Here is a 27353-nt window from a genome sequence, read left to right on the forward strand (position 1 = left end):
ATCAGTGTTCTCCTTTCATACTCCATGATAACCCAATCAATCCCTCAGGCTTAACAACTCTCTGACCCACAGATCACCATCAAATTCCAGGTCTACCTCAAGGTCTCTTGTCTTGCAACCTCTGGTTCCTAGTGGAGAATGGGGAGGGCTAGAGATGCAAACAAATGTGGAGCCTGACAATAGGCTACCCGCTGCTCAGGCAGCATGGGCTGGGTCAAGGATGAAGCCTATCTCTGAGACAGAGAAAGCACAGGGCTACTACCAGGTTAAAACCTTCAGGTCAGGCCAGGCCAGGCCAGCCCAAGAAACTACAAAGGGAATGAGTCTCACATTGATTAAGTTTTGCTTTTTCTTAAAGGGAAAGAGTCAACCAGAAAGTATCCAATTCACATAAAACAGGTTTTTAAAAGGTTTATTTCTAGTTCTAATAAGCAGCACAATCATCTTAATAGCATGAAGAATGGCACAATAAAATTAAGTTTCAGTTTTTTAAACACCACCATGAAGGAAAGTCATGCATGTAGTATTTATGAAAACCACAAAGATACCTTTGCTTCCAACCTCTGGAAGGTATTTGTTTATTCTTTGTTAGGCCATCTCTCAGCATTCCAGATAGCAAGACTGTGATACCACTTTATTTTTGGTCAATGCTATTATAATAGCAAAAGCTTTAATACATACGTTCCCCCTATTCTTTTAGAAATAGTAGCTAGTTGAAACAGCTTGGTGGCGTGGTGAGTAGAGCACCGGCCCTGGAGTCAGGAGGACCTGAGTTCAAATCTGGCCTCAGACACTTGACACACTTACTAGCTGTGTGACCTTGGGCAAATCACTTACCCCCAATTGCCCTGCCTCCCCTCACTCAAAAGTACAAAAGAAATAGTAGCTAGTAATCCTAGTTTCCTATTCTACCCAAAACTATTCAAATTAGTTTTCCCCCCAAAGTATTTAACATTCTTCCCTAAGAAATAGTGAATACCTTTCAGTTCCAACACTCGTGCTATGGTATTATCATCACCAGCAATTAAGAAGGAAAGAGCAAACTGGATATATGCCAATCGAACATCTGGTAGCCCCTATTGGAAAAGGAAAGAGATATGTTACATATATAAATACACGGATATAATTAACACGTTGATAATACTCCCTCCAAAAAAAGTCACAATACCTCCAGGTATTCATATATTGCTATAGCTAAAAAAAAAAAATCATTACCAGATGGTGAAAGTTTTGGTGCTAACCCAAACTTAGCTGGCAAGCTTAGTTGGACTGGATCCTCAGGGCCCAAGTAGAGATCCATGGTTAGGACTTTACCAACAGCTTTTCTGGTTTAGCACCTGTCACAGTTTGTGCTCTATTGGTCCAGGGTCCATGGCATTTGAATAGGCCTTTAGCAAAGGACGTGTACATGCGTGTACATGCACATATGTGCACACACACACACACACACGCACACATCACGAACACAACAAATACTAGTAGATTTCTCTGCTCCTGAATGTTATCATGGCTCTGAAAAGATCCCTATTGTTACTCATCTTTTGATAGCCAATGGGTATTACATATATACACACGAGTAAATAGCATGTGAGATAAAAGAAGTTATAGCATTTAATCAGTCAAATTTAACATATAAATTTTCAGCAAGGAGACACCAGGCACATATGGGGATGCACTCATTTTTAGATACATAGGGCAATATTAAACTATCTGGTAAGCGATCACCCAGTATAGGCTAGAGGAAGAAAAGAACAGTGGTAGCAATCGGTAATTTTCTGACTCAGGGATACTGAAACAGTCACTTGCTAACATCATCTGTTGTCCTTCCAGGACATGTATTCAAGACTTACCAGAGAACTCACCAAAACAGATGCCAACTACCCACCTTTGGTGATTCTTGTGGGCACAAATGACACCGTCAAAAGAATGCTCTAATACATTGCCAATGATTACAAAGTCTTGTCCAAGAAATTAAAGATATGGATACACAGGAAACTTACACAAATTTTTAAAAGAAATGTAGAGGAGATTAAAACAAGGGCAGGTTACAGACCATGAATAAGAGAATCATCCTGTGAAAATAGAATCAGGAATGTTAAAGGACGACAGTGTGTTTGCTGGAAGAAAAGGAAGATAAAGACAGGATAGGACTTTTGCTTGGGGTGGATAAGAAAGGGAAAAAGGAGAACGAGAGGAAGGCAGAGCTTATCAACTTTTTACTTTTACTTGTATTTTCTCTGCCAAGGAGAATGACCACTGCCCTGAGAACAATAGAACAAAAATGACTCCCAGGGAACAGACAACTAAATAAATAAAGGGACAATAAGAACATCTAGCTACTTTTGATGAATTCAAGTCACCTAGCCCAGACGTATTAGACTGTTGGGCACTGGAAGGAAGTGGCAGATGTGTTTGTTGAACCACTAACAGTGAAAGTTGAAAGATCATGGAAAATGGGAGAAGTACCACAAGAATAAAGATGGGCAAATAAGGGAAAAGAAAAGCTGGTAAGGGAGTCAGATAATTGGTCAGAAAGAGATTACAGGGGACCCTTTGCTAACACTGAGTACATGGCAGAGAGGAGTACTTCTACTTCTCACTGGTCATAAGGGAGCAGGGGCCATGTTTAGTTATAAGGCCGAGAGGATCATTAATGACTGTGGCTATAGGGGAGTAGAGGACCTGGTCATAGCAGGGCCAAAAGGAGCACTAGCATTAGCAGCTGCAGGGGTGCAGGGGCCCTTCCTGGTTGAACACCAGAGCACAGGTCAGGAGAGCAGTGACTGTAGCTCTCCCTGGATCACACCACCTTGAAAATACTAAAAACCAGGAGTATTCCAGTACTAGCTCTGAAAACAGCAGCATGACAAAGCCCAATGCTTAGGACAGTGTCTCCCTACCGCTAGGTAAGCAGAACCCAACCTGAATATAAAATCCAAAGTCAGGAAATATGCTAGGAAACTGTGCAAACAAAGACAAAGAAATTGACCACATGGTAGCAGGGAAGATCAAGAAACAAACAGAAGAAAAGAACATGAAATAGCTACAGGGCCACAAAGAAAAATGCTACTTGGATCAAAACCCAACAAGAATTCCTGGAAGAGTTAAAGAAAGATAAAAGTGATAGGGGAAAAATTGGGAAAAGAAATAATAAGAGAGTGATGCAAGAAAATTATGAAAAGAGAATTAACAGGTTAGTAAAAAGTCACAAAAAAAACCTGAAGAAAATAACACCTTAAAAAACAGAACTAGTCTAATAGTAAAAGAGGCATAAAAATTCACTGAAGAACTCCCTAAAAAGAAGAATTGGCCAAATGGGAGAAGAGGTATAAAAGCTCACTGAAGAATATAATCTCTTAAAAATCAGAACTGGGCAAGTGGGGGGACAATGACTCCGTGAGACATCAAGAAACAACAAAACAAAAGTCAAAAGAATGAAAAAATAGAAGAAAATGCAAAATGTCTCACTGGAAAAACAACTGACCTGGAAAATAGATCAAGGAAAGATAATTTAAGAATTTTTGGACTGAAAGTCATGAACAAAGAAAGAACATAGACATTATATTTCAAAAAATGATCAAGGAAAAGTACCCTGATATCTTAGATCCAGAGGGTAAAGTAGAAACTGAAAGAATCCACCAATCACCTACTGAAAGAGATCTCAAAATGAAAACTCTCAGAAGCATCATAATATTCCAGAGCTCACAGGTAAAAGAGAAACTATTGCAAGCAGCTAGAAACAATTTAAATGTCGTGGAACCACAGTCAGGATCACACAAGATTTAGCAGCTTCCACATTAAAGGAGCAAAAGACTTAGAATATGATATTCCAGAAGGCAAAGGAGCTAGGATACAACCAAGAATAACCTACCCAACAAAACTGAGTATAATCCTTTAGGGGAAAAAATGGACATTTAATGATATAAAGGACTTTCAAGCATTCCTGATGAAAACACCAGCGCTGAATAGAAAATCTGACATGCAAACAGAAGACTAAAGAAAAGCATAAAAAGGTAAACATGAAAGAGAAATCTTAAAGGAATAATATGATTAAACTATTTATACTCCTACACGGGAAGATGATACTTGGAACTCCAGAAAGAGAATTGATGAACTCTGAGTGCAAATCAAAGTGTAATTTTCTCTTTATTTCTCTTGCTTTAAAAAAAATAGTGAATATGGAAATATATTTTGCATGATTTCACATGTATTACTGATATATTGCTTGCCCTCTCAGTGGGTGTGGGAGGGGATGAGATGGAAGAAGGGAGTTTGGAACTCAAAATTTAAAAAGAAAGGTGTTAAAAATAAATAATAATTTTTTTAAAAAATTTAAACTGCAATTGGAAAATGATTGACAAATAAAAATACAATACAACATGGTTATTTGTGGTTTTCTAATTCAATATGCTGTTGGTAGAGATCAGTTTCTATTTGAGTTTGGCACCACTGTGCTAGAGGATATGGGCCTTCTCAAGTCTTAAAATTTTGTGGCTACTCAGACTTGGGGTTGTTCACCTGTGATCCCTTGCTCTTCCAGTCATACATATAATGAATGTTACAGTGGAAAGGGTGTTGGATTCAGTCAGAAGGCCTGGATTAGAATCTTAGCTTTGCCAAATACTATATGTGACACTGGACAAGTGATTTGAGGAATACATATAAGGTGGTTTAGGTTTTGTCTTTGGTTTAGAGTTTTCTTTTTGGAGACAAGGTTAGCCTATCTTGCCCAGACTAGCTGCCACTCATGAATCCCTCTCACTGTTCAATGGCATGAAAGCTTTGAACTGCTGTGTTTTTTGACCCAAGCTGGTTTACCCTTCCTTAGGCAGCCTGCTGGCCCCCACTCCCAGGGGCTCACCATGTATTTGCCAAATAGTGCAAGCAGAGGATCAGCATTAGTCCTAAAACTGCAGCTCAGAACTTCCAAACTCACACAATCCACCAATCTCAGCATCCCAAAGGGCAGAGATTACCAGCACACACCACCATACCTGGCCCTCTAAAGGCTTTCATCCAGATGTAATCTCTGGTCCTATGAGACCACACCCACTCTGCTGAGTTCAATACCTCAGCACTGTTCTCTTAGTGTGATAGTAGCTGAAAAAAATGGACACTTTCTCCTTGTGATATGTATGTCTCATTTGTTTCTCATCATCTTAATCGTTTTTTCCTCTCTTGCTTAATTTCAATCCTCTTGAGAAATAAACAATTTCAAACTGAACTGTTACGAGCCGAGTTAGAGCTGAGCCCTGCTCTCCTCAGACCTCCAGGCCCAGGGGACTGCTGAGATAAACTCAGGGCTTTGGGATGTGGGTGGAGCCAGGAGGAGGGGTCTCGCCTTTGTTGCCTCCCTAGCGATTCCAGGTCGGACCTGCCTGACCACGTGGAACTTCTGGTCTTTGCCTAGACTGCCTGCCCGCAGGGAGCTTTGGGTAATGCGGAGTCAGGGCGGTCCTAAGACCCAGGTGTATTAGCTTTACCTGTCTTTCACCCACGTAACCAAAGAATGTACCTACGTCACTAAAGGTATAAATGTGCTGCTTGCTGGAATAATAAACGGAGTCATTTCACCATCTTGTTCGGCTCCCGCCCCGTTCATTGTCGGCGAGATCAGGTCCTTTGCTTAGGCAGAGGCCTGGGGCTTGGGGGGAACCCCGAGCATAGTTACGAGGCTTCGGAAGCCCGTGACAAACTTCTATGTACCTTTCTTTTTCAATAGCTCTCCTCAAATTTTTGAAGGCCACAAAACCACTTCAATGGTGCAAAAACCCCTAAGGGGTCCTACTATGCCACCTGCTACCGGAAAGTACTCTCAGCAGAACGCTTTTGATAATATAGTAAAGAGGTAATGTTTTGCTTTTATTAAATATGATAAATAATCAATGTCAGAATAAAGTACAGATTTTATCATATTAAACTTTAACAATAAATGAAAACTAGTCTGCCAATGAACAATGGCACCCAGGCCACACTTCTGAGACAGTGAAGGCTTCTTACATATATACTCTGAATAGAGAACTGAAGGATCTTGGTAGGACTATTAAGGCAATCATATTAGCAAGCTTTTTTGGTAAAGTATTTTTTCATAGTTGTTGTTGTTAAATTGTTCCCCTTCACAATAACATCATAATGAACAAACTCTGTTTGGCAGCTGAGGACTTCCAAACAAACATTTAAGGACTCTTTTATGGCCCACAATTCTGAGCATAACAACATAGTATCTATTGTGGAGGGTTAGGAGGAGAAAAAAAATGTTCCTTCTCTCTAAATTACTCATAGTCTACTTTATAACATATAAAACTATATGGCTTTTTAAAGATACACAAAGCAGTTTCCTCAAAAAAGCCTTGTAGATAGAGATAATAGTATCTGAATTTCCCTTTTAAAGAGAGGTGCAGAGGCCAGTGACTTACCCAGGGTCACAAAGCTAGTAAGTTTCTGAATTAGGCCTAAACCTCAGGTCTCCTCACTCTAAGCCTTATATACACTATATACAGTGCCTCCCAATAATTTTAAAACACAGGTATGTATGTATGTATATGTACACATGGGTTAAAAAAAATCATCTTCACAAACATATGCTGGAGGAAGTGTGACTAGAAAGCAACTCATCTCTAAAAAATTTGGGAGCTATAGTGGACTGCAAGCTAAATATCAATCAACACTATGGTATGGTGGCCAAAGCTAACTGGGTTATATTAAGAAAGGCACAATGTTCACAATTAGGGAGGATCCAGTCCTGCTCTGTCTGCCCTGACCAGAAGGAGGTTAGTTCCTTTTTTAGTTCACTTTTTAGGAAGGACACTGATAAGCAAAAGACCATCTAGACAAGGAGTGACTAGTTAAGGGTCTTGCAATCAATCCACATAAATATTAACTGCAGGAACTAGGGATATTTAACCTAGAGAAAAGAAGTCTTGGGTGATCACTGTCAAAGTATTCAAAGAATTATTCAAAGGTTATTATCAATAACTGATAATCCTCAGCATTGTTCTGTCAGTGGGATTGTAGCTGAAAAAAATGCATACTTTCTCCTTGTGATGCATATGTCTCATTTTTTCCAATCTTCTTTCTCTTTTCACATAGAGGAAACAGATTTGCTCTGCTTGACCCCAGAATGCAAAAGCTGGAGGACTGGGTAGAAGTTGCAAAGAGCCAGACCTAGGCTTTCTAGAAGGAAAAACATCATAACCATTAAGACTATCCTAACGAAGAAGGGGCTATCATCACTAGGGGTTCTTCAAGAAAAGGTTTCAATGTTATAAAGGAGACTCTTTTTCAGAAACTGTTAATTTCTTATAGAAAATTCTCATTTTTAATCTTTCTCATTCCAACTCTCCCCATTCTCCTTCTCCAGATTAGAATTAATTTAAATATCTCTGAGTCTCAGTTTCCTCACGTATAAAACGAAGGGGCTGGCCTAGCTGATCTCTTAAAGTCCCTTCTACTTCTAAATCCTATGATGTACGGGTAATATAATACAATAATACTTGAAAATTTTAAAATCTAAGAGAAATTTTATAAAGAGTAAAGTAATATTTGGTTAAATAAACTACAGATATGGTTTTTGTTTTTTTATAAACTGTTGTAAATCTTTACCAGCTCTCAATGCTCACTAGGAGGGATTTAGAGAGGGCTTGCTTAAAGCTTTCAGAGCACTTGGAAGATGGCAGAAGACGATTTGGCAAATGAAAAGAAGCACTTAAATAACCTGATGGATATTCTCACTAAATAATAAAAATGCTCAATTTCATGTTTTCTATTTAAAGAACAGAAATTCCATGGGGGGAGGGGGAGGAGGAATAGAGCCATCTGGAATAGTTTTAGAGCCTTCTTACAAACCCATCATTCACACTTCCATCTCCCTTGGGCAGAACCCATCAACCACAGTGATAACAACAGCTGCAAACAAGAAACATAAGCCTGTACACACTGAACAAAGTTATGACTTCCAAGGGTTTCATTCTACCTAGGTTTAGACAATATTAATAGGACTGATTTCCACAGGGAAGAAAAACTGCTCTAAAAATTAACTAGCTTACTTCAAGAAGAGAAATAATTTCTTCCCCCTAAATGAACGGTCACTCTCCATCACATGCCATGGCAAGGTCTCTGAGTTAGAAGGGTCACTGACAAGGGTCAGTGATTTTCCATGGAGATTTGCTTCCAAATTTGCCTTTCCTATAAAGGAACCCTTAGTCTTCAGTCATTCCATTGCAAAGAAAGCCTAAAATGTTTTGGCTAACATATAACCAAGAATAACCACCAATGCCATCCCCCATCTCCCCCACTGAGAGTGATAGTACTACAAAGCGGTAACAAGAATAAATCAATACTCACAAAGGAAAACAATGATGGAACTACAAAATATGTCATCTGTAAATAAAGCTATTTGAAGAGACCAACAAAAAGGGTGGAGCTGAAGAACCAATAGAGCCCACAATCCCTCCAACAAAAATTTAAGAGCCCCAGACCAAGTAGTGATTGGAGAAATCCAAGGAGAACTCACAGGAGGTCATTTTTCCAGGACAAGATCACACAATCAACTCATAGGCAATTAACCAGGGCAAGGACTGTGGAATGGCATAGGCCAGCGGGATCCCAGATTCAACTCCCAGGTGTAGACCACGGCTGGGACTGGAGCTTGGAAGCTTGGAAGCTCTGACTTATGAGCAGGATTCTGGTTTCAACTACCAGGCAAATGAAGACTAGAGGTAGGCCAGCAGCTTAGTAGTCAGAGCAGGATGTTGGGTTCAATCCATGGGCACAGACCAGGGAGGGCTGATAGCTCTGTGCTATCTAGGACTCAGCTCGGGGGTGAGTGTCCAGGGCAGGGTTTGAGGGACCCAGGTGGGCCTACAGCTCTATCACTCTAAATATGAAGATCCTACCAGCTAGTTAACAGAGCCAGCAACTGGACCCTCTATTACCACCCAGGAGCAAGTCTGCAAATGTGCTGCCTAGAACCAAAACCAAGGTCAAGAGTCTGGAAAGCTCAGTCCAGGAAAGAAATGATCAGACTACATAAGGGCTACTGAAAGTCTACACCTCCTTGAACTGAGCCACCCTGTGATCCTTGAAGAACACAGCACTCAATAACCAGAGAACAAAGCGGAAGGACGCCAGAAAATACAGACTAGGACAATACAAGGTCCTGACATTTCCTCCGTAAGTGAGAAAAGTATGGCTCTCAAAAAAAGTCCAAATTCAGTAAATAAGATTAGAAGAATTAGTATATCTACGTTTACACGTGTGCATATAAACGTTATTAATACCACATATGTTCATAGATATGAAGAGCAAATGTTTATAGTAACAGAAGTTTCTTCAGCTTGTTCAACACTAATATTTAATAATGATGTGTTTAATATTTAATAATCCTAGGTGGGGCTCCAAGCTAATTAATGAGAAGTGTTTCAATCTTAGTAATTAATAAGGAAATATGCAAACACGCCCTGGATAACCCTAGAACTCAAGATGGTAAGAATAAACATGGTAATGAGTGAAGCAGCAAGCTGAAGAGCGACCATCCCACATGAGTGTGTCCTTACTCTACCACATTATAAACTAAACCTTATAGATCTCTAATACACGATTTGAGATACTAAGCTGCTAATATTAAGCCAGCTTGACTCCCTGGATTCTAAGATCTGCTCCACAAGATCCCTGATTATATATCCTTTATCTCTGATACCACCTCCCCCGGGGCATCCCGACACCAGACCCAAACCTTCTTTTCCTTCTTCCCTTCTGCTTCCCATCTAGGCTGGATGTGTAGATGTTTTAAGTGGAATTATATATAAGCAAAGAGTGCATAAATTCAGAAATAATGTCTAAGGGCATGGAATTAATTCATTCAGCTTTAGGCCTCCATCTTAGGGCTGAGCTCTGACTGGTGGGAATGTGTGAAATCTCATCGAAATCATTCTACACAGTCATCCTAGGACTATGCTTCACATCCCATTCAGCCATTCACCAGGCTACCACAACCTGCCCAGAGAGAGGCATTTTTCCATCTGCTACACACAGAACATCAGCTTCCCAACATAACTTCAAATTCAAGCTGCCCTTCTTTCCTTGAATACCTCCCTTCTGTAAACTTGGGGTTGGCCAAATTGGACGGTATGGACAAAGTTCCTTCATCCATTCTACAATTCCTGGTCTAATCCTGGTTAGGAGTGAGTTTTCAGTTTAACAAGCAATCCCTACAATATTTAAGCAATTTCCCTGGTTCCTGACCAAGGAAGTAAGGGAAAAAGGAGGCCTCTAAACAAACAAAGTAACAAAACTTATTCTATAATTTTTTCTGTTACCTGGAAAAAAGGAATAATTCCACACAATTCGCTCCCTGGGTAGCAGCAATATCTTAACCCTTTCCCCATGTAAATTGGGCTACTTTTTCCTTCAAAGGTATAAAGATATTCAAGACTTGGTTACCTCAGGGGACTAAAGACTCAAACTGTTGCTATCACTTCTTTACTGCATCAGTACAAAATGGCCCTGAGGAGCTCGAGAGGCTCTGAGATGCTTGGCTGGTGGACTGAGATGGGAGATTTGCTCAGCTAAACCAATTCAAAGGATTCTCAATGCTTATCTTTTTTGACTATTCTCTGGATAAGACTAAGTAAATCTTTTTTTGTTCCAATATGAAACCTAAACTACCAGGAGACTAGCCAAGTCAAATCTAGTCCCAAACACTCCCAAAGTTCACAAAATACATCCTTTTCACATAACCATCATATCTCAAAGTAAACATTTTAAAACAAAATATGAAATATCCAAAAGGAACGTTAAATGTTCTTTACCTTCGGACTTCTTATTTTCACCAAACCATACAATGAGTTTTTATTGAAGTCAAAATGGCTATAGAAATCCCTGGCAGCATCTGGACCCTGTGCCACCATAGCTGACATGAGGTTCAAGCAGGTTTGACTCATTCTACGTGCATGACAAAGGAAAACATAAAGTTAATTCAAAATAGCAGAGGTACACATGATCTGAGAGTGAAACAAATTCTTTTGAGCAAAAGGTACATTAATATTGAAGTATGGTCAGCTAATCAGTCAGATAACAAGAATTTTCTAAGCACCTATTATGTATCAGGCACTATGCTAAATGCTGGAAAAGCAAAACAAGCAGTCTGTCCCTAGGAAAGGCAGAAAGTGGGATTTTAGCTGAGACTTGAAGAAGGCAAGGATGAGGAGGGAGAGAATTTCAGACACAGCCAGGATCACAGATTACATGGAGGGGTGTGAGGTGTAAGAAGACTGGAAAGGTAGGAAGGTGTCAAGTTATAAAGAGTTTTGAATGCCAGAGGATTTTTTATTTGATCCTGGAGAAAATGGAGAGTCACTGAAATTTACATGGTCCAACGTAAGCTTAAGGAAAATCACTTTGACAACAGAATGAAAGCTGGACTGGAAGAAAGAGATCTGAGGCAAGAAGACCAACCAGAAGGCCATTGCAATGGTCCAGATGTGAGGTGATAAGGGCCTGGACCAGGGTAGTAGCAGTGTCAGAAAGGAGAAAAAAGAAAAGAATCCATTATGTGCTCAGAGAAGAAAGGGAAAGGTGTGCATGGAAAGAGGTAAAATGGTATAACTGAAAGATCACTGTATTTGGCATCTGCCTAGTTTCAAATAATGGTTCAACTTACTAATTGTGTGACCTTGGTTAAGTCACTTCCCCTCCTCTAGGCCTAAATTTCCTCATTTATAAAATGATGCAGTTGGTCCAGACCTCTAAGATTCCTTCTGGCTCTAAAATGGCCTACAAACTCCTGCTTTTGAGGAAACTGAGGACAAAAGACATCAGATTATAATGATGTACTGCCCTGAGACTTCAAGAATGAGTATATGCACCTTATGTAAATAATGATATGAGTTTATTTCTGCCTTTGGGAAATAAAGAGGAAAAATATCCCTTGATAACATGCATTTCCATAAGAAGAAGATACTATGCTGTAAAAAATAATTACATGACTAGTAATGTAGGATCTTAAACTGTCAGAGTGAGGAGGAACTTCAAAAACTATTTAGTCTAACACTCACTTTGCAGATGAGGAAGTAAAGGCCCACAATGGTTAAAGATTCATTCAAAGTCAGAGAGAGCAAGCAGGAGAGTTGAAACTCAAATCCAGGTCTTCTAATGCCAAGTGCCATGTTCCTTCTACTCCCCTACTGCTCCAATCTTTAACTTCATATATGCTGTAAACTTTAGTTCCTTATTAGATACTGGTCTACTTCAGTAATAATTTCACATATACATGTTTCCCCAACCAAGATAAAAGCTTTTATTTGCTGTACCACCAAAGTACTTAACATAATGGTAGGCAAATAATAGGTGTTTGGTAAGTATTTCTCAATTAATTGGAAAAAGAAAAGGGGGATGGGAAAATAGTACTCAGTGCAGCCAACTAAAATGGCAAATAGATTTTAACTAGGAAAGTCTGAAGGCAAAAGATCCTCATTAACAGCAAAAACAAAAGTTAGAATAGTCCAGGTACTGGTTCTGCTAACACACGGCCAATGACTTACTTGTAGCTTGAAGCATTCAGTGATTCATAAATCAGCTTCATATGGTTATTCATAACTTTTTTCATGATGTTGGTTCCCACAACATGAAAATGAGAAAGATCACCTGCTGTTCGCAGTAATATGGCTTCTAAAGCTTTAAATATTAATATCCTCTGAAAAGACAAAATTAAGACTCATAAATTTCATTTTTTGCTTTCTGAACAAAAAACAACCCATCCTGATTATAGCTGTTTCTTATCTTCTAATAAATTAATAGCTAAAGATTTTTACAAATACTCAAGATTTCAAATGGTTTACCAAGGATCCCAAAGCCAAATTTTCAACTGTTTATAATCCTGAAGAGATCAAATTCCATTTATTTCTGAAATCTGTGAAATATTGCTGTTTTTTAAAATCTGTGTTTTCATCTTTAACTATCTTTTGTCCTCTGTATTTACAACTAATAATGTTCAAATCTACCTTCGGTAAAATGATATCCCACTAAACCACAATAATACCAAGAAATTACTATTCATCAGAAGAATCCTTTCAAAGAACATAAATATCCCTAAGACTTAAGTAACGGAAGAATATAAACAAATAGTTTATTCAATACAATTACAAACTATTAACAGCCATATAAAAGAGTGCTCCAAATCACTAAAAATAAATAGATATTTAAATTAAAACAACTCCAAGGTTTTACTTCACACTTAGCTAATTGACAAAGATGACAAAAGGTAAAAAGAGTCAATGTTTCAGAGTCTACAGGAAAATGGGCAGAATGAATGATACACTGCTGATTGTGCTATGAATTGGTCCAACTAGTCCAGGAAATAGTAGTCAATTGTGCTAAAAAAAAATTGATTAAAATGTTTATATGCTTTGGCCCAACGATCCCACTCCTAGGCATTAGGAATAAAAGTCCCATGGAGACCAACATATTAATAGCAGTTTTGTTTTTTTTTTGTCGTAGCAAAGGACTAAAAACAAAATGAGTGTCCATCTTCTGAAGAATGGGTAAACAAATTGTGGTATATGAGTATATTGGAATATTTCTGTCCAATAAGAAACAGTGAATATGAGGAATTCAGTGAAATATAGAAAGATTTATATGAACCAATGTAAGGTGAAGTAAGCACATCCAAAGAAACAATATTGCACAATAACTACGACAATGTAGATGGAAGGAATGATAAAATAAAAATTACCATTCTGTATTATAATGACCAAGAATGGTCCCAGAGAAGAGAAAAGAAAATGTACTACCCTCCTTTCATCAAAGAGGGTACGGAATGGTCGGTGTGTTGGTTGTTTTTTGACTTTATCATTGTCACTGGGTAAAGCCTTCTGGGAGGAGAAGGGGGAGTGAAAATAGTTGTGATATAAAAGCAAAGAGCAACAATAAAACTTTTTAAAGGTCATAAATAAAATAAAACTATGGACCTAGGAAATACAATGATAAAGATAAAAATCAAGTCTTAGGATGTACATGCAGATGCCATTTCTCATATACAAACCCTGATGATAGGATAAATCATTTTTCCTTTGTAATGAATGGTCAGGTGAACTTACTTCATGTTCACTTCTTTTCTCTCCACTTAGAAGTTGGAAAATTTCTGAACACTCCACAGAAATTTTTATGTATCCTTCCACAACGTCATATAGTCCAGTTTGTGGTAACATTCTGGCAATGGAGACAAAAGTTTCCAAAGCTGAAACAAAAGTTACACATAGGCATTAACAGAAGTAACCTTTACAGAAATACACTACTTACTATACAACACAATGCTTCTTCCTTCCCCCTGCCACCAGTTCCAGAGCTACTTCTACCAGGGGGAGCCACCATGTGGAAAAAAATGAAGAGCTTTTAGGGAATCTGTGGACTTAAAGAGTAAAGGGAGAAAGGTATAAAAATTAGGCACAGTTTAGAGGTGTTAAGCAGGCGAGTTAAAAGTCTGGCAACCCTAGTGTTTCCTCCTATTTAACTTGAAATTTTCCCTTTCATTTTGTAACACTATCTTAAATGTTGCCAATTAAGAGGTATGTGAATTAACAGGAATCTTCCGTTTAAAAATACAAATACTTCAGAGTAAGCCATTTAACCTCCCTGGCCTGTTCACCCGCAAAAAGAAACTGTACTATATTAGTTGACTTTCTAAGGTGACTACAAAGCGTAACTAAGACTACACAAGAGTGCTTTCCCCGATTGAGAAATTATAACAAGTGAATGAAAATTCCACCTGGAAGCAAAGAGAGGAAAGGCAGATAATACTGAATTATGGAGAACTTTGAGGGATAAGTAAGGCCAGAAAGAATACCAAAGCTGGGGCTCAGAAAAACCGGAGACTACTGGGTACCTTGGGAATGGGGAATAATGATAAGATTAAGAATGACACGTATAACATTTTAAGGTTGGGAAATCACTTTATGCAGATTATCACATTTGACTTTCAAGACAACCTTGTGAAGTAAGAACTATTATCATTCCCAGTTTAAAGATGAAAAAATTGAGGCCAAGAGAGGTTAAGTGACTTGTTCTGGGTCACAAAACTAGTATGTGTCTAGACAAGATTTGAACTTGGGTTTTCACGATTCCAAGTCCAGAATTCTATCTATTGTTCCATCTAGCCATAAAAAGGGAGACTGATGAAGTTTACTTTTAGCATTCTTGAATCTAAAAAATTCTGTCTGTTGGTGGACGTGTGAATTGAATTCTAGAGAACAATTTGAAACTATGCCCAAAAGGCTTTAAAGCTGTGAACACCCTTTGAACCAGCAATACCTCTACTAGGTCTGTATCCCAAAGAGATCATAAAAAAGGGAAAAGACCTTTATGTACAAAAATATTTATAGCAGTTCTTTTTGTGGTGGCCAAGATTTGGAAATTGAGGGGATGCCCATCAATTGGGGAATGGCTGAACAAGTTGTTGCACATGATTGCCATGGAATACTATTGTGCTTTAAGAAATGACGAGCAGGATGGGTTCAGAAAAACCTGGGGAAACTTACATGAACTGATAATGAATAAAACGAGCAGAACCAGGACAACATTGTGCACAGTAACAGCAATATTTTATGATGATCAACTGTCAAAGACTTAGCTACTCTGATAAGTTAAGGACCAACAATGAAAAATGTTATCACCTCCAGAGAGAACTGATAAACTCTAAATGCAGACTGAAGCATACTTTTAAAACTTATTTATTTACCTTCTCTTTGTGTATGTTTTGTGACATGGCCAATATGGAAATATGTTTTGCATGACTTCACATGTATAAGCAATATATTGTACGCCTTCTCAAGGGGCTGGGGAGGAAGGAAAAAATTTAGAACTTAAAATTTCAAAAAATGGGGAGCAGCTAGGTGGCACAGTCAGTAGAGCACCGGCCCTGGAGTCAGGAGGACCTGAGTTCAAATCCGGCCTCAGACACTTGACACATGTACTAGCTGTGTGACCTTGGGCAAGTCACTTAACCCCAACTGCCCTGCCAAAAAAGCAAAAAAAAATGTTTTTTTTTTTTCAAAAAATGAATATTAAAAATTTTTACATGACACTTAACAAAATAAATATTTTTTTTTTTGTCTAGGATTGACCTTGCATCTAGGAAAGGAGAAGAGCCTTTATTTTTCTGTTCTTCAAGTCACTTCCACAAACATTTGTTAAGCACCTACTATACAGAAGGTACTGTGTTGTACTGGAGATAAAAACAAACAAACAAACAAAACCAGTTGCAGCTCAAGAGGCTTAGAGTCTACTAGAAGACACAACACAGACACTTAAAGAGTTCGAAGGCATGTCAGTGAAGGCTTCTGAGAGGAGGCAGCATCTAAGAGAGGCTTTTAAGAAAGATTAGGATTTCAAAAGACAAAGTTGAGACGAGAGCACATTCACATTAAGTGCCATAAACTATGCTAAGTGCTGGGGATACAAAAAGAGGCAAAAGCCAGGTCCTGCTCTCAAAGACATTACAATCTAATAATGTTGGATCATATTCCCTGTACCAATTCAAGTTTCAACTTGTCTGCAACTAAAAGTCTTAGAGAATGGTGCAGGGCACTGAGAGGTTAAGTGACTTGACCAGGGTCACACAGTCAGTAATTTGCAGAGGTAGAATTTGAACCCAGGTCTTCCTGGGCCAACTCTCCATCCACTACACCACACTGATAATTAAAACAAATTTTAATAAATAAAGCTCATAATGGAAAATTTTCGAACACTACTAAGAAGATGCAGCATGGTAAAGTAGAAAGAGCACTAGACTTCAGTCAAGACATGGGTTCAAGTTCTACCTCTGCCACTTCACATCACCTCCGAGTCTCAAACTCATTATCTGCTATTCAATATAGGGAATAATACAGGCACTACCCAATTTGCAGTTACAATGTGTAAGCTCTGCAAGGGCAAGGGCTATTTCCTTTTTATCTTTGTAGCCCCAGAACCTAGAACAATGCCTGGCACCATCGTGAGTGCTTAATAAAAGCTTCTGATTGACTGAATCAACTGAGATAATGCTTGCAGATAATTGTTTTATAAGTGACAGGCACATAGTAAGTGCTAGTGTTTCCTTGACTGTTCTAAAATCATAAAGGGCTATATAAATGTCAGCTACTATTATAATTATTATCATTGTCGACTATTTCACAGAATTATTTTGAAACATAGTAGGTGTCATATAAAGGCTAGCTGCTGCTGCTGCTGTTATGGCTACTACCACCACAATTATTATTATTCATTTAAGCTTTTTATGTCCTACCAAACTGGAGTGGCTTCAAGTAGGGGCCTAATGACTATGTCTGTCATCCAAGAACAAGCTGAGCTGTTTGGAGACCATGGACCAATGCAATTTTTGGCCACAGAAATTCTCAAAGTCTTTCTACGAAGTCCACACAACAGGGTTATTATTTCCATTGATGGCCATGGTACAGGCACCAACGAAATCACAGATCCTTGAAGTACTGAAATACATCATAACCTGAAACACTAGATATTGTATAATGTTAAATATGTAAGTTATAATATGTAAATATGTTAAATATATTACTTTAAAATTGCATTTCTAAATGTAAAAACCATAAAATGTAAAATTCGTATGTATTTCCTGCATTACTAATTGTAAGAGGACTACAAGTAAACACTTCCTAACAATTAGACCTGTCCAAAAACCAAACAGACTTGCCTCATGACATAAAATGGCTCATTTAAAGGTTTTACAAAACCGGTTCTCCAAAACTTTTTGAGGTAGTTGGTACACATGTTCCCCCTTTTACAAATGAGGAAACAGGCAAAAAGAGAGGTAAAGTGAATTGGCCAGGATTACGAAGATAGTTAAGTGTTCATCATAATCTTAACCTAGATTCAGTATGTGAATTCCTTAGTGTGGTATAGTGAAAAGAACACCAGACTGGAAGAGAGAAGCTGGGCCTGAATCACAGCTCGGACTTAACTCTGGGCCACAGCTGAGTGAATTTCTGTACAGAATGGGTTCTGGGACCAGGCAACAGGTCTATAATTTTAATTTGTATGAATCTATTTAAATAAACTACTCAGACACAGGCCTCCTGTTCTAAAATACTGATCATAAAACTGAATGGCACACTTTTTTTTTTAACCATAACAATGTATTTTAATCAAGACCCCAGCTTTTGCTGTAGTATGCTAATAAGCCACAAACTACTAGGAGTTGTCAAGTCAACGAGAATGAATCAAGCACCAGCAAAGGCACAGTGCTAAGCACTGGGGATACAAAGGAAGGCAAAAACATGCAAAGGATTATTATGCATACAGGATAAACTGGAGAGGGAAGGGATTAAGGTTAAGGAGGACTGGGAAAGGCTTCTTGAAGAAGGTGGGACTTTAGAAGAGACTTGAAAAAGACAAGAGAAGCCGGGAGCAGAGGGTTCAATGCATGGGGGGGGGGGGGGGGGGGGTGGGGGGGAAGCCAGGGGAAATGCCCAAAGGCAAAAGATGGAGGGTCCAGCACGAGGAGGGGCAGAGAGGCCGGGGTCACTGCTCTGCAGAGTACATGGAGGGGGTTAAAGTGTGTGAAGACTAGAAAGGTAGGAAGACACCAGGTTATGCAGCCCTTTGAATCTCAAACGGAGGATTCCGTATTTATTTTGGAGGTGACCGGGTGCCACCGGAGGCTACTGAATAGGGGGAGCGATACGATCAGATCTGGGTTTTACAAAGATCCACGTGACGGCTGAATGCAGGACGGACGGACGGACAGACAGGGAACCCTGAAACCGAGAGTCCTTGGAGATAATCTAACTTGGACCCCCGCCCCCCCAATTTCACAGATGAGGAAACAGCGCCCTCCAGATGCGTCGGTGCAGCCCCCGGGGACAACTTGGGTGCTTCGCGACGCTCAGAGCGGTCTCAAAACTGCCCCAGGAGAGTCGGGAGACGACTCCAGGGGAGACGTTCCTTAGGCCGGCGGCTGCACGTACCAAGTGCGTGCGGGAGCCCCGCCCCCTCCCGCGCCCTTTAATCCCTGACCCCTGACCCCCGCAGCCCATGATGCTTACCTGACACCGTAGTTTGAGGGTTCTTGAGCTCAGCCTTAAACCGCTGCCCGGTGAAGTCTTCCCCGCGAGGCCTCTTCGCAGGGCCAGCCGAGACGGCCTCGCCATCTTCTGTCAGGGCCTTCCTCTTTGGGTTTCCCATGGCCGGAGAGTCGTGACGAGCCCACGCGAATAGCTTCGGAAGGGCAGCTTGCGGGGAGCAGACAGCGGGTGTATTCGCGGGCCGCACCACGTGGGGCGGAAGGAGGAGGAGATGGACCCAGCGAACGAGGGAAGCCGGAAGGAGCCGAGCTCCTCCCCAGCGGCGCTCCGCGTGCACGCGAGCTCAGGGGAGGCGGGGCTACTCCGCGAGGAGGCTGGGCTTCTGTTTGCCTGAGGACTGTGAGCTGGGAATGCGCAGACGCAGAAAGCGGTCCTGTGCTTGCTTCCGAGGTCTGTGCACCTGGTCATCCTTCAGAGCCAGCTGTGCTCCTAGGAGACGAGCTTAGCCGTTAAAGGCACCGGAACCTGGTCAGAGCGCAGATCTGGAGGCAGGAAAATCTGAGTTCAGGCCCAGACCCCATGATGCTTACCAGCAGTATGACCAGGGCAAAGTCGCTTCATCTCTGCCTACTTCATTTTCCGCATCTGCAAAATGGGGTGATAACGGCACCGACCTCCCGGGCTTGTTGTGAGGATCAGATGAGAAGCGCTCTGCAAACTTTAAAGCACTATATAAATGCTTATTATTAGTGTTATTAATTATTACTACCTGTGTTGTGGGACTTTAGGCAAGACTGCTAGGCTACATAGAGTGTCGAATTGTAGATTTCAGGAAGTTCATATTTTGGTCCTGCTGGTCATGATTAGACACTTCCAAAAATAGGTTGTGCTTTAAATTCTTGCTCATTGCTGGAAGGCAGGGACCTTGGGGGAATTACTCAGAGATAATGAGAAGTTGATGTGAAATGGATCACAAATGACTTCGCTCTTCTCAGAAATACAAGATCATTCTGAAGGAAGAAAGGATGAAGGATAGAGGATAAAAAAATGCTGTCTACTTCCAGAGAGAGAACTGATGGAACCTGAGTACAACGCAAAGCAGATTTTTTTACTTTATTCATCTTAGTTTTTTGTCTGTGTTCTCTTTCACAACATGACTAACACAGAAATCTGTTTGGCATGACTCTACTTTTATCAAATTGCTTACATTCTTAATAAAGGGGGAGGGAAAGAAGGGTGGGAGAGCATTAGGAACTTAAAATTTTAAAAAATGAAGATTAAGATTGCTTTTACAAGAAATTGGAAAAAGAAACTATTAAAGAGAGAAGGAGAAAAGTGATATCTGAGTTACAAAACTGTCCTGGAATAGTAAGGCAATACTTCTCTGAGATTCTAAGGATCTCTTCCCTGTAGCAGGAGTGGGGAACCTACGGACTCAAGGCTGATCCTTTGACTGATCCAAACTTCGCAGAACAAATCCCCTTAATCGAAGGATTTGTTCTGTAAAACTTGGACTCAGAAGGCCACACTTGAGGACCAAGAGGGCCGCATGTGGCTTCAAGGCCACAGGTTCCCCACCCCTGCTCTAGAGAGTCAGTATTCCCACAAAACTAAGGAGAACATGATGGAAGTACTTAGATAAATATTCTGTACTCTTTCCATGGTTAGAGACTATCTGGAGAGCGGTGTTCAGCTCTCAGATCCACGTTTTAGGACAGACATTGACAAAGGAGAATGAAGGCAGAGGAGGACAGCCAGGATAGGGATGGTATTCAAAATCACATGATGGAAAGTTCAACAGAAGAATGTGGAGATGTTTAGCCAGAAGATAAGACTTAGGAAAGATATGGCCTCTTTCTTCAGCTATCTGAAGGATTGTGACATGGAGGGCAGATTAATCTTGATCTCCTGAGTCCCAGAGAGGAGACCTGGAATAAAGTGGCAAGAGTCCAGAAGAGGTAGATTTTAGCTCATGATAAGGTAAAATATCCTAATAATCAAAACAGCCCCCACTAAGGTAGTGAGCTCACCATTTCTGGAGGCTTTCAAATAAAGAGGACCTCTAGTCAGGAACTTTGCAAAGATTATTTCTAATCTGTATAATAGTTATGGGCAAGTAGATGGCTCAGTGGATAGAGCATTGGGCCTAGAGTCAGAAAGACTCTTCTTCCTGATTTCAAATCTGGCCTCAGAAACTTACTAGCTGTGTGACCCTGGGCAAGTCACTTAACCCTGTTTTCCTCTGTTTCAACAATCCGGCTAGCAGCTGCTGTGGGGGTGTAAAACCAACAACAACCAGCTCACAGAATGCTGCAAGCTCAGGTTCTTTTAATCTGCTTTTCCAAGGGAAGCTGAAGAAAGAGGCCATATCTTTCCTAAGTCTTATCTTCTGGCTAAACATCTCCACATTCTTCTGTTGACAAAGTTACTTTAATCCAGCATACAAATACCATTCATTTAGTCCAGGGGGAAAAACCAGCACCCTGAACTTCAGAGAAAATACAAACAAGTTGCGAACATCAACAGACAGACCAAATACAATTCACATCTACCAACGTCTGAGTTCAGCCAGGGAGCTCATAACAACGGCTGGCCCAGAGTCACACACACCACTACTGCTGTGGGTCAGAGCTCTGAAGAAAGAAAGCCAACCCCTGGTTTTATATCTTTTTCAGGGTCAAGGGTGAGTCACACATGCGACTCACCCACTTGACCTAAAATTGCCACAAAAATGCGACTTAAACCCACGTGGTCTAAAAGCCTCTGATATCACAAACATGTCACTCAAACCCATGTAAACTAAGCTTTCCCTTGAGTCAAGGAGGTCATCAAGGACTCCTAATTTAATCAAGGAAATAAAGGCCAAACTCTTCAAGGGCACTTAGTTCAATTAAGTGCTAAGAGCCCATTTTGATTGCCAATACAGCCTCAGTTTCCTTTTCTGTAAAACGAGCTAGAGAAGAAAATGGCAAACCACTCCAGTATCTTTGCCAGGAAAACCCCAAGTGGAGTGAAACAAGCGAACAACAACAAATGGAGCAGCAAGATTAGATAAGCCATCTAGGATGACCCCCATGTGAGGGCAGGAAAAATGAGGAGCACGCTGTTTGAGGTATACTCCTCAGTTCACTGAATCTTGTCTCTGCTTTCCCCATCCCACTATTGTCCTCCATGTGATCCATACTACCCCCTGCACTCTCTCAAAACCCTCAGGTCACCCTAATCTTTTAGGAGAGAATCTATAAGCATACAAAGCCCTCCATTACCTGAGGAGCAAAGGGGTTCAATTCTGGACCCACCCCAGGGTATATTGGTTTCTCTTCATGGACTCAGGTTCTGTAGACCCATCTGGGTCCTCTGGATGGTACAGAAGCCCAGGTGGAGGCTCTGCCAGTCATCTCCCTCCTCTTTCCCTCTCCTCCCCTCCGGTTCATCCATTCTCCCAATGCCAAGTTCATCTTCCTTAGGCCCATCCCAGGGGTATTCTAAGAGAGGCTGGATGACCACTCATTGGGAATGGTGCAGAGAGGATTCCTATTCACTCAAGTATGAGCTAGCCAAGATGATTCTAGGATTCTTTCTAACTCCTAAGCATTCTGTGATGCTTCCCTATTCAAAACCCTTCAGCTGCCCACCAAGTCACATTTGAACTCCTCTACCTAGTCTTAGGTGGCTAGGTGGCCCGCTCCATAGAGAGCCCAGCCTGGAGTCAGAAGGACCTGACTTCAAATCCAGCCTCTGATACTTCCTAGTTGGGTGACCCTTAAGCCTGTTTGCCTCAGTTTCCTCATCTGGAAAATAAGCTGGAGAAGGAAATGGCAAACCATTCTAGTATTCCTGCCAAGAAAACACCAAATGGAGTTAGGAACAATAAGACATGACTGAAATGACAGAACAACAATAAAACCTATTCCTAAGTCTCCTCACAACGTAGTGCCACCATACTTTTGCAGTATTTTCCACTCTTCCTATCCTCTATCTCCATGTCCATCCCAAACACTGTCTCTGCTCTCCTGTTTCCTGAACTTCTGTTTAGGGAATTCCTTATGCCTAGACATGTGGCTCATCCTTCAAGGGCCACAGATGTCACCTCCTCCAGGAAGGCTTTCCTTATCTTCCCACTTGCCGATGTCCTTTCTGCCTCTGAACCTCATCTGATTCTTTATTTGTGCTCCTCTAATGCAAGTAGAACATTAGATTTAGTGTCATAGGACCTGGGTTCGAATCCTGGCTCTGACACTTCCTTCCTGGGCAAAATCACCTCACCACTCTGGTCCTTAGCTTCCTCATCTGTAAAATGGGGGTAATAATTGACACTCAAAGAACCTCAAAGAACAATAAAACAGGAGTGCGGGAGGGAGGAGAGAAGGAAGGAAGGAAACTACCATTTATTGAGCGTCTATTTTGTGCCAGGCACTATTCTACAAATACTATCTCATCTGATGTTCACACTAACCCTCAAGGTTATGTACACCGAAATCATTCCCATTTCATAATTGTGGAAAGTGAGTAAGAGTGTAAATGACTTGGCCAGGGCCATACAGCCAGTAAGTGTCTGAGGCTGAATTTGAATTCGGACCTTCCTGACTCCAGGCCCAGCCCTCTCTCCACTTGTGTTAACACACCCCAGAAATGGTCATTAGTGTTAACGTCTATCTTGCTCATCTGTGTTGTCGCTCACTGCCTTATAAGGCGGTAAGCTCCCGGGGGAAGAAATGGAGCTAAACTTTGTATTCCTTCCCGTACCCACAAAAGTGCCTAGATCCGCGCTCTGCCCTCAGCACATGTTTAATTAGTATTTGTGAAATTGAATTTAAAACCATTGTTGTGAACCTACTAAGTGTAAAGCAGAGCCCCCAGCCAGTCAATCCCTCAGACTAGTGTCCATTTGTGGACACTCAGAGCATACAAGGGGCGGTGGGGACCCTCCCTCCCTGTCCCTGCTCCATTTCTTGCCCTGGACTCTGTTCTCTTGTGCTTATAGTGGACAGACTACAATGAGACCACAAGCAGGAGCTCCTAAGTAAATGGGAAAGGCCTGGGCATCACGAGTCAATTTGCTCCCTTCCCGGGCTGGCTGGACTTTATGGGGCAGTCTTCCTGTGCCTACCTGGACCACTTCTATGTGTCTGCTGCCCTCGTGCATCAGTCTGAGGGACTGAAGCCTCTAAGAAAGTAGTGGGATGGTTCAAGCAGTTAGAAGCAAGCCTAGGAAGAGAGGAGAAAGAGAGACAGAGAGACGAAGACAGAGAGAGACAGAGAAAGACACAGACAGAGATGGAAACAGACAAAGAGACAGATAGAAAGACAGAGATAGAGAGGCAGAGAGACAGAGGCAGAGACAGAGAGAGAGACAGACAGACAGACAAAGAGAGACAGAGACAGAAACAGACAGAGAAAGAGAGAGACAGAGATGGAAACAAACAGAGAAAGATACAGACAGACAGAGAGATAGCATCATGTGTGTGTTGGGGGTAGGAGGAAGGAAGGGAGGGAGGAGATGATGCTACTCTCTCCTGGTTCTCCTCTTAGCTGTATAACCATTCCTTTTCAGTCTCTTTTGTTGGATTTGCCCACTAACTTGTGTGCCCCCTCTACGCACTCAGGTTCCATCCTGGGCTCTCTTCTCCCCCTGTATTATTTTATTTCGTAATTGCACGAGTTCCCATGGATTCAATAATCCTCTTCATGGAGATGGATCTATTGTCCAGCCCTAACCTCTCTTTTGACCACATCTCCACCATTCATATCTCCAATTACCTAGTGGACATCTTGAGTTTAAGATGTCTATGAGACATCCATTTCAAGATGTCCAACAGGCAATTGGTAATTATCTTTTCTTGCCAAGTCCTCCCTTCTTCCTAACTTCCTTATTACTGTCTAGGGCATCACCCTCTTCACATTCACCCAGGTTCAATCTCTCTCACCCCCATTTAGTTGCCAAGTCCAGCCATGCCATTTCTAAATCCAAAACATCCTTCATAGATGCTCCCTTCTTTCTTCTGACACCACCACCACCCTGGTGCAAGGCCTCATCACCATGTGCTTGGACTATTACAATATGTTGCTGATGGGTCTGCCTCCCTCAAGTCTCTCCCCACTCTTGCCCATCCTCCAGCTCAGGTGCCAAAACAATCTTCCTAAAGGGAGGTCTGACTATGTCACTGCTCGCCATCATCCAATTAGGTCAAGTGTCTCTGTAATCTCCAGAATCAAATAGAAAATCCTCTATTTTATTTTTAAGGCTCTTCCTAATGAGGCCCCTTCCTACCTTTGCAGTCTTCTTAAGTAAAGGACTCACCCCCCATACTCTGCATTCCAGTGACATTGTCCATCTTGCTGTTTCTCTCACAAGAGACTCCATGTCCTGACTGAGCATCTTCACTGGCTGTCTCCCATGCCTGCAATGATCTCTCTCCTTATCTATGCCTCCTGGCCTCTGTGGCTTCCTTCAAGTCTCAGCTAAAGTTCCTCCTTCTCTATGAAGCCATTTTTAGTCCTCCTTAACCTCAGTGCCTTCCCTCTGAGACCACCCTCAATTTATCCTCCATATAGCTTTTTTGTATCTACTTGTTTTATGTTATCTCCCCTATCAGACTATGAGCTCCTTGAGACAGAGACTGTTTTTTGCGTTCTTGTATCCCCAGAACTTAGCCTAGCACCTGGCACATAGTAGGTGTTTAATAAATATTGTTGACTTAATAAATGTTTGCCGAGTTGATCCTATGATCCAATGAGGAAATTGGGTGAGAAACTTGGGCAAGGGGAAGAGATGTTCCAATCCCAGGGCTACGTATTGACTTCTCCCACAGATCCTCAGAGTGGTCCCAGAAGGTTCTAACATTTGTTTAATCCCCTAAACATCTGGGGCCCATCTTCAGAGTGACTAATATGCCCAGGCCAGGGAATGACTATTCATCAGTCTCTTCATCTGACATCTCACTCCTGGGAAAGAAACATTTCCACCTACCCATTGCTGCTTCTGCTCCTGGGGCAGCTCAGGTAAATCTGACCCTGCTGAGAAGTCTGTGATGGTTTGTTCCCTCCAAAGAGATGTGCTGCTTTAGGTTGGGCCCTATTCTCAACACACACACACACACACACATACACACACACACACACACACACACACACACAGCTGGTTGGGTGGTATGGAGATCCTACCTCCTCACTGCTGTCCCTTATCATCCTGTCTCCTCCATTTAATCCCATTCATCTTTCTCTTACTTCTTATCTCCTTTTAATTGTTTTTTTTTTCCTGTGTTTACGCTATTTGTATCTTAAAGTGTCTACATTTGATTTATAGTTGGCCAGTTCAAAAATTCATTCCAAAAAGCATGTATGTACTTTGCTCCAAGCCCTACAATACAAATAATACAAAAGCAAAACAAAAAATGTATAGTCCCTGTTCTTGAGATGCTTCTATTTGGGAGTGAGATGGAACGTGTTTAGGACATTTACACAGATAAGAAGACCAAGCCAGTGTGAGGAGGTGGAGAGTTCTAATGACCAAGAAGATGAGGTTAGGCTTCTTGTAGGAAGTGACACCTAATCAGAGACTTAAATGATGTTTAGGACTCTAAAGGGGTGGAGATGATGAAGGAGTATGTTCCAGATATGGAAAACATTCTTTGTCAAGGCTCAGAAGTGAGAGATGGAGCAACCACAGGTCAGTTTGACTGAAATGCCAAGTGCGTGAGGCCAGGTCATGGAAATAAGTCTGAGAAGGAAGACTGGAGCCAGATCAACCACCATTTTAAATAAAGTGTCCAAGCATTTGTATGTTACCCTCGAGGTAATAGGAAGCCACAGGAAGTTACCCAGTCAGACATGTGCTTCAGCTGTGTGGATAATGGATTGGTAGAAGGGAAATAAGCCAGGAGGTAATTGCAAGAATACAGCCAAGAGGTGATGAGGGCCTAGACTCCTGTGGTGGCCTTGTAAGTGAAAAGAAAAATAAGAATGGGAGAAATGTTGTGGAGGCAGAATCGTTCAGACTTGACAGCTGATTGGATAGCAGAGTAAGGGGTGGGGGGATTAAGAATGGCTCCAAGGTTGTAAACCTGATGAAATGGAAGGTTTAGTGGTACCCTTGACAAAAATAAGGAAGTTTGGGAGAGTGGGTAAGGGCATATTGGGGAGAAGATCATGAGTTCCATTTTGGTTTCATTGAGCTTGAGATGCTTATCAGGCATATAAGTCAAGGTCAATAAATAATATATTAATCTCCTAATATATGCCAGGCACTGGAGATACAAAGACAAAGGGAAAACAGGCCCTGTCTTCCGTTTGATATGTGTAACTGAAGTTCAGGAGAGAGACAAA

General features: G+C 41.2%; 1 protein-coding gene across 1 annotated transcript in view; it reads right to left on the minus strand.

Annotated features, from left to right (window-relative positions):
* The window catches only part of URB1 (URB1 ribosome biogenesis homolog), a 109951-nt gene extending 90674 nt beyond the window's left edge, over positions 1-19277 (minus strand). The window contains exons 1-5 of the mRNA XM_036745302.1: positions 19050-19277; positions 14094-14233; positions 12540-12691; positions 10809-10941; positions 980-1076 (exon numbers count right to left, since the gene is read on the minus strand). Of these exons, the coding sequence (XP_036601197.1) occupies positions 980-1076; positions 10809-10941; positions 12540-12691; positions 14094-14233; positions 19050-19188 (661 nt within the window). The 5' untranslated portion in view covers positions 19189-19277. The remainder of the gene's footprint in view (positions 1-979; positions 1077-10808; positions 10942-12539; positions 12692-14093; positions 14234-19049) is intronic.
* Positions 19278-27353: the final 8076 nt, after the last annotated feature.

This window comes from Trichosurus vulpecula, chromosome 2 (genome assembly GCF_011100635.1).
Source record: "Trichosurus vulpecula isolate mTriVul1 chromosome 2, mTriVul1.pri, whole genome shotgun sequence".
NCBI classification, from domain to species: domain Eukaryota; kingdom Metazoa; phylum Chordata; class Mammalia; order Diprotodontia; family Phalangeridae; genus Trichosurus; species Trichosurus vulpecula.